The 8,223-nt window shown below is 39.6% G+C and overlaps 1 protein-coding gene across 1 annotated transcript in view; it reads right to left on the reverse strand.

The window, feature by feature from the left end:
* CWF19L2 (CWF19 like cell cycle control factor 2) overlaps window positions 1-6,428 on the reverse strand; it is a 93,168-nt gene extending 86,740 nt beyond the window's left edge. The window contains exon 1 of the mRNA XM_032219876.1: window positions 6,318-6,428. Within this exon, the coding sequence (XP_032075767.1) occupies window positions 6,318-6,401 (84 nt within the window). The 5' untranslated portion in view covers window positions 6,402-6,428. The remainder of the gene's footprint in view (window positions 1-6,317) is intronic.
* Between the last annotated feature and the right edge of the window lie 1,795 nt (window positions 6,429-8,223).

Genomic DNA, 8,223 nt, shown 5'->3' on the forward strand with positions numbered 1-8,223 from the left:
GTTTCAAATTTTTTTTAGAACCTTTTCTATAGGTGTTGCCTGCTTTGTGGGAGTGTCTTGCCAGCCATGTGACAGTGGGCATGGCCAACTTGTAAAATATGGTGAAACTCACTTAACAACGCTCTTGCTTAGCAACCAAAATGTTGGCTCAGAAACTCTGGCATTTGAAGCACACAAGTCTTAAAGCTGTCAAGTTACAAGACTCTTGCACCCCTAAGCCTTTAGAAAAAAAAACCAGGGGTGTTCAAACTTGACAGCTTCAAGACTTGTGGACTTCAACTCCCAGAATTCCTCCTCTCGCTTTTCATTTTGATGATGTGAGGATGGGCGGAGGGAGTTGGAACTGGTTCTAAACAGCACTGTAGATTTGTGGAACCTCTTCTATAGAAGAGGTTAGAACTGGCAGAAACCCACCCTGGCATGCACCCTTTTCAGCAATCGGTGCCGAAAAGTTTCACCATCACTGCCATATCTAACATATATACTGTGTTATCTCTTATAAACTTTCCTCGGGGTCTATTCATCTCGGAATAAGAAAAATATATACCTTTGATGTTTTTTCTTAATTTACTCCCATTTAAACAACTGTTGGAAAGCACCAATCACATTTCTAGTCATAGCACATCATTATATAGCTCTTTCTAATGAACCATCTATATCAAGCAGCCTTAGTGTATTTTTTTTCCAATCAATTAATTTATTGCCACTGCTGAGTGCTTCCAACATCTCCAGTTCTAGTTCCGTTGATAGAACCTTGTTCTTCTAAGATATATTAATAGCTTTGCCTACCCTATTAAGAATTATTCGTCCATGTTATTCATTACGGAGTATTGAAACAATATCTTTACATACACCTAGCATTATCATACTAACATAAGCCGAATCATTTAGAAACACAAGAATATATGCTTACAATTATACATTAGAATAGGCTTACAAGAAATCAAGAGGAGTTCACTGTGGATTAGCACCTATGATATGAGTTAAGCCTCCATCAAATGAAGCTTGGTTCTTGTTACTTTACAGACAACTGCTTAGAATGCTTAGGCTGGAAGAAAGAATGCAGAAAAGGATCAGAGGAGGTAGAAAAGAGAAGCAGCCACAGGCGGGGTGTGATAGTTTCTCTGGGTAGGATGGGCAAAAAGAAGGAGCTAGTCCTGTACTGCAACCACGTCCTAAATTCTTCTACCAGCCAAAAATGGAGAAATCCCTTCTGCTTGCAGAAACTGTAAATAAATTAATTCCTATCTTTATTTCTACTTCTATCCCAAATCGTGACCCGACAAAAAGGCGAACGACAAATCCGTGCCCGACTAAACCACATCGCTAAAACTGTGATGTCATCAACGTGCCGACAACAGCACGGAGACAACAGCGCGGAGACAGAAAGCCGATTTAACTTAAGGTAAGGGTTAGGTTTAGGTTTAGGGTTAGGGTTAGGGATAGGTTTAGGGTTAGGGTTAGGGTTAGAGTTAGGTTTAGGGTTAGGTTTAGGGTTAGGTTTAGGGTTAAGTTTAGGGTTAGGGTTAGGGTTAGCGTTACGTTTAGGGTTAGGTTTAGGTTTAGGGTTAGGTTTAGTTTTACAGCGCGCTTCTGACGCCGCGCTGTTGTCGGCGCGATTTAGCGCTCATTCGTCGGAGCGCTTTAGAACACGCGGTTTTGTCACCGCGGTTTAGTCGGGCGTGGTTTTGTCGTTCGCCCTTGTCAGTGAACCATCCCAAATGTTAACCCATTTGAGGTACATGAATGGGATTTTCATATAAAAATAGAAAAAACAACTGTCAAAACTTTTCATCCCCTGAAAAAACAATTAAATTGATCTGTCAAATTCCCTTCCAGCTTCTCCAACCACCTCTCTTTCTAATTCATCTCATATATCCATAGATGACCAGGTAACTTGAAGCAGGATTGGGAGATGTTTTCGCAAGGCAGCTCAACTGAATATATGAATAATAATGGTTTTCCCATCTCAGCTCCAATATGGAACCTATCCTACTAAGTACCTATTATTCCTATTAAATCGTATTTCCATTTCTATAAAGATTCAAACTCATTTCGCCTACTTACTGTATTCTGAATAGGAGAGGAAAATGTAGGCTACAGACTTTATTAGCCATCATTTATTCTAATTTTTATTATTAGTTTAGAAGGCCACATTACTGTAATACTCTTGCTTTCTTTCACAGCACATCAGCTTTTTCTGAGGTATTCAAAGTTTTTGTTTTATATAAATCTCTAATATTTCAGCCTTACAGCATTTTCATAACACATATGAAAATAATTACTGGGGGCCCTTATCTAATAAAGCAGAATTCCAAGTTTTCTTTCAATGTAGCCATATTCCTGTATAATAAATTAAGTTTCAGGTCTGCTAATCATTTAGCAATAATTTTGACACCATGTTCAAGAATCATTTGATTCTTTGTGATCAAATAATGGTTTGCAAGGATTTTCTGTCCATAATTACTTCAAGTTGTTATAATCTCAAACTCATATCAGAAATACTACTAAGCTGTTTTGTCTTCTGACACCCTTTTTTCTATTCTTTGGTTTCTTCAAGTATCAGTATGATCTCCAAACAGCCTACCTTCCTCATTACATATCAACATTATTTAAAATTTAGCTTTATTAGTACATACTGTCTGGTCTTCCCTCATATATTGAATTATTGATCCTTCAAGATACCATCAACAATTTTCTCCAGCACCACATTATCACCTTCAAAGGGTAGAACTGCTAAGTCTTTATCAGCAATCTTGGGATAATGGAAGTTCTGTGCTATTGATTCACATATAGAGAGATGTATGCATTAAAGACTGATACCGCAGGCTTTCTCAGCTGTTAGTGCCTCCATGTTATCAAACACACAAGTATGGAGCATAATTGTCTCCATCCTTGCTTTCCACAAGATTCTAAAAAATAGATTTTTCCATCATACTTTTAGCCTTGAGTTCATTGCCTGTAATCTTACTTGGGTTTGGAATCTTTATTTTTATACTATTTCTGACTTTTGTGAACTGCCAGAATCCTTTGGGATTGGAGTGGTCTACAATAAATAAAACCACTAGTTTCACATCCCCAAATATAAGGATAGGAGCCATAAAACTCCCCCAAAATGTTTCTAATTTGTAAAACTTTTCCCACACTATGGGATGGGAAACCAACACACAAAAAAACCATTTCTTTGCATAAATAATATTTTGCCAAAAATGAAAGGATTATATCCTCTGACTGCCTGAATTAATTATTCTCAAGTTTCCATGAGTGCAGTCTTTTTAGTTTTTAACAAACCCTCAAACTGATTCTTAGGTTAAACAATATTCGTGGGATAATTCTAATGTAGTTTCTTATAAAGTCCAGGTTTTTTTTAAAAAAAATAACTTGACATGATTCTTGCAAACCAAAGCTGTGGAGTTTAAAACACAGGTTCTGGCTCCCCTAATTTTCAATCTTACCAAGAATCTTATACCTTGTGAATAAATATGTTGCAGGATGGCACCACTTGACTTGCAAATAACACATATCTACATGTATATCAGAAGGGACTTCTTTCTGACCACCAAGGAGTAAAAAAAGGAAATGATTTACTGATTGATAATATTTTACCCTACCTTTTGTTCAAGAACTCAAGGCCTTATAACTCCCTCCTTGGGATAAGGCATTAATAACCATCTAAGGCAGAGGGTGGACTTGTATTTGATTCCCTTTGCTCCCTGTGGAAACTTCTCAGCCCATACTACTGTTTTGTCTTACATACAATTTAAAATGAACTATGGAATAAAAAGACCAGGAGTACAAAAAGGAAAACATGATACTATGATAATCAATAAAGGAAAATATTTGTAGCTCAGAATTGAAATGATGGGTTCTTGGTAATCCCTAAGCTTGTTTCCTTGCAGATGTTTCATTACCCAAACTAGGTAACATTAATACACTGAATAACAGAATAACAGACTTGGAAGGATCTTGGAGGTCTTCTAATCCAACCTTCTGCTCAAACAGGAGACCCTCTAGCAAACAAGTGGCTGTCCTTAAAAGCCTTCAGGGATGGAGCACCCACAACTCCTGAAGGCAAGCCATTCCACTGGTGAATCATTCTCACTGGTAGGAAATTTCTCCATAGTTCTAGGTTGCTTCTCTCCTGGATTAGTTTCCATCCATTGTTTCTTGCCTTGCCTTCTAGTGTTTTAGAAAAAAGGTTGACCCCCATCTTCTTTGTGGCAGCCCCTCAAATATTGGAACACTGCTATCATGCCGCTCCTACTCCTTTTCAGTAGACTAGACAAACCCAATTCTTGCAACCGTTCATATGTTTTAATCTCCAGCCCCGATAATCTTCATTGCTCTTTTCTGCACTCTTTCCAGGGTTACTACATATTTTTTATAATATGGTGGCCAAAACTGGATGCAGTATTCTAAGTGTGATAGTACCAAGGCTTTATAAAGAAGTACTAGTACCTCATATGATCTTGATTCTGTCCCTTGATTAACGCAACTTAGGATTCCGTTGACTTTTTTGGCTGCCACTCCATACTACTGATTCATATTTAAGCAACTGTCCACTAGGACTCCTAGTATGGGTAATGAAACATCTGCAGAAAGCAAAACCAAGCTCAGAGAGCATCAAGGACCTCAGCATGATACCCCCACTCAGAAGGATTTAATAATGTATTAATATTTTGCCTGCAGTTTAAAGGGGACTTTGTACAAGACTACATTGCATAATTCTCTCATTTCCTAAGACATCACAACAATCCAGTGAAAGATTTTAGTTGTAAATAAGTCTGTACAGGTATTCTGTATATCCTGGACATACATTGTTTCAACTTCTACCCTCAAAATGATGCTCTAGGGCACTGCACACCAGAACAACTAGACACAAGGACAGTTTTCCCCCAATGCCATCACTCAGCTAAACAACTAATCCCCACAACACTGTCAAATTATCTACTAAGACTGTATTACTATTCTTCTTCTCTTCCTTCCTAGTACCTATCTCTTTTCACTTATGAATATAACCATGTTGCTTGTATCTTTAAAATTTATATTATTTTATTTGTTTCCTAGTATAATTTGACTGCTTATTAGTAACCTATGACTATCACTAAGTGTTGTAGCTTATGATTCTTGATGAAAGTATTCTATTTTATTTTTATTTATACTGAGAGAATATGCACCAAAGACAAATTCCTTGTGTGTCCAATCACACTTGGCCAATAAAAAATTCAATTCCTATTCCTTATATCCCTATTCTATTCCATTCTATTCACAGATGCAAAAATACTTCCTTATGAAGATGCCCGAGAATCAAACAACAGTGGATTTATACTTTACAATAATACAATAGGAGAGTTGGAAGGGCTCTTGGAGGTCTTCTAGTCTAACCCCGTTTAGGCAGGAAACCCTACACCACTTCAGACAAATAGTTGTCCAACATCTTCTTAAAGACTTCCAGTGTTGGGGCATTCACAACTTCTGGAGGCAAGCTGTTCCACTGATTAATTGTTCTAAGTGTCAAGAAATTTCTTCTCAGTTCTAAGTTGCTTCTCTCCTTGATTAGTTTCCATCCATTGCTTCTTATTCTACCCACAGGTGCTTTGGATTGATTGCCTCTTCTTTGTGGCAACCACTGAGATATTGGAAGACTGCTATCATGTCTCCCCTAGCCCTTCTTTTCATTAAATTAGACATACCCAGTTCCCGCAACCATTCTTCATATGTTTTAGTCTCCAGTCCCCTAATCATCTTTGTTGCTCTTCTCTGCACTCTTTCTAGAGTCTCCACATCTTTTCTACATCAATCACTTTACTTTGGGGACCACTCAGAGCCATTGGGTAGAAGTGGGGGGTCTACATTATTAAATGGGCATTCCCTAGGGGGTTTCTCAGCGCCCCCCACCCACCCTGGATTCCTAAACCGCCAGTGACTACAATCCATGGGAGCATCTCTCTAGGAGCAATACTAGAGAGGGCTTCATTGATCAAACCACATTTCCCATAATTTCCGGGAAACGAGATAAAGCAGCCCAGATATTACATCGGGTGACCCATCCGGCATAAGGCGCAGTCCTTCAAAACGAAGGGTTTATTTTATTTTTATTTTTTTATGGCGACGTCTCCAAGCCGAGAGCCGAGGGGGGCTAGACGGAAAGGCTCGGTCATGTCCTAAAAGAGAGAGAGCGAGAGAGAGAGAGAAAGAGAGCAGGGAAGGCGAGTCCCAATCCTAGAGTTTGTTTTAAAGCTCAGAAACGCGCGACTCTCCCTCGAGGAAGCAAAGCGGCCCCGGACGCGGTGCGCAAAGCCGAGCCGGTGGGTCACCTGCTGCAGCAGCGCCTCGCGCTGGCGACGCCTGTCTTCCTTACGCGCCGCTAAGACCCGCTCGCTTTCAAATCCGGACGCCATGATTGTTCCGTGAGGGGGAGGCAGGGGGAGTGGCTGCCGTAAAGGAAACAGCCTAGTGCGCCTGCGCAACGCGGAGTCGCCAAGAACGGGGACTCACCTTGTAAGGCTTCCATTTCCGCGCAGGCGTAGTCGGAGTCGTCAGGAGTAGTCGCTTGATGCTTTTTCGTCTTCTTGGCTGAATAGAGTTGTTGCTGCAATATTTTGAAGTCTCTTCCCTGGGTTCATTTTTTATTTGTGGTCGCTTGATGTATTGCGGGCGTCCGTAATGTATTGTAGGAAGTATGGAAGTGGTTACCATTACCGTTCAGGCAATATGGGATATATGACTTAGTGGGCAGCCTTTTAAAATAGAATGGAATGGGAATGGAATAGAATAGAATAAAGAGTAGGAGTAGAGAGAAAGAATGGAGAATAAAGACTAGGGAATAGAATAAGCTGGAAGGGGCCTTTGAGGTCTTCTAGTCCAGCCCCCTGGTCAAGCAGGAGAATCTATATCATTTCAGATAAGTGACTAGTCCTAAAAACATTCAGTGATGGAGCAGCCACGATTTCTGGAGGCAAGCTGGTTAATCGTCCTCACTGTTAACAAGTTTCTTCTTAATTCCAAGTTGCTTCTCTCCTTGATTAGTTTCCAACCATTGTTTTTTTTGTCCTTGTTTCTTGGTACTTTGGAGAATAACTTGACCCCCTCTTCTTCGTGGCTTTTGGTTTGCCCATAGAACTACAGTATAAAGTATTCAAACAGTTTCCTACAGGTAGTCCTCAACTTACAACATTTCATTGAGTGACCTTTCAAAGTTACACGGAAAAAAGTGACTTGGGATCCTTTTTCACAATTGCAACCTTTCCAGCATCCCCATGGTCATGTGATCAAAATTCAGGTGCTCGGCAACTGGTGCCTACTTACGACCGTTGTTGTGTATCCCAAGGTCATGTGGTCACCTTTTGTGACCTTTTGACAAGCGAAGTCAACGGAGAAGCCAGATTCACTTAACAACAGGGTTAATAACTTATCAACTGCAGTGATTCACTTAGCAACTGTGGTTAAAAAGGTCACAAAATGGGGTAAAACTTAACAAAAAGTCTCACTTAACAACAAAAGTTGTGGGCTCAATTGTGGTCGTAAGTCAAGGATTACCCATTCAAGTAGCCAGGACTTTTCATTTCTCAAATAGCATTTGAGATGAATAGTTCTGATGATAGACAAATGCTTCTCAACTGCCGCAAGCTTAAGATGTGTGGCCTCTAACTCCCAGAATCTCCAGCCAGTGTGATGCCGACACTATGAAGCAGTATATAAGTCTTAAATGCTGTTGGAGCCTACACATCTTAAAGTTGCTGAAGTTAAAAACACTAGTTTAGACTAACAACAATTGCAGTCTTCTCCATAACAGAATAACAAAGTTGGAAGGGACCTTGGAGATCTTCTAACCCATCATACAGAACAGTTCTCCTTTTGGGGGAGAAAGGGGGAATTGGAATTAATGCAATTCTGTTGAATAAACTTTTTAAAATTCAGTTGTAGACCAACTGAGAGCACATGTCTTTAAAGATATGAAGCAAAAACAGCACAGCGCACAAGAAATCAAGCAGTGTGGCAATATTTATCTTCCACCTGAAAAAAGGAAATAGGACTAAAGTTTGATAAACAGTTTGGTGAGAACAAATGTGAGAAGGCTATGAATATTAATAATTATGATTATGATAGGCTAACTAAAGCTTGGCATATCAACTGACACAATTGTAATTCTGTGTGCTATAGTCTCAGTTTATCTGGTGGCATTACTCAGGAAGGGCCAGAGTAGAAACCTGGATTCTAGAC

The sequence above is a fragment of the Thamnophis elegans genome, chromosome 6, assembly GCF_009769535.1.
Source record: "Thamnophis elegans isolate rThaEle1 chromosome 6, rThaEle1.pri, whole genome shotgun sequence".
In the NCBI taxonomy this organism is placed as follows: domain Eukaryota; kingdom Metazoa; phylum Chordata; class Lepidosauria; order Squamata; family Colubridae; genus Thamnophis; species Thamnophis elegans.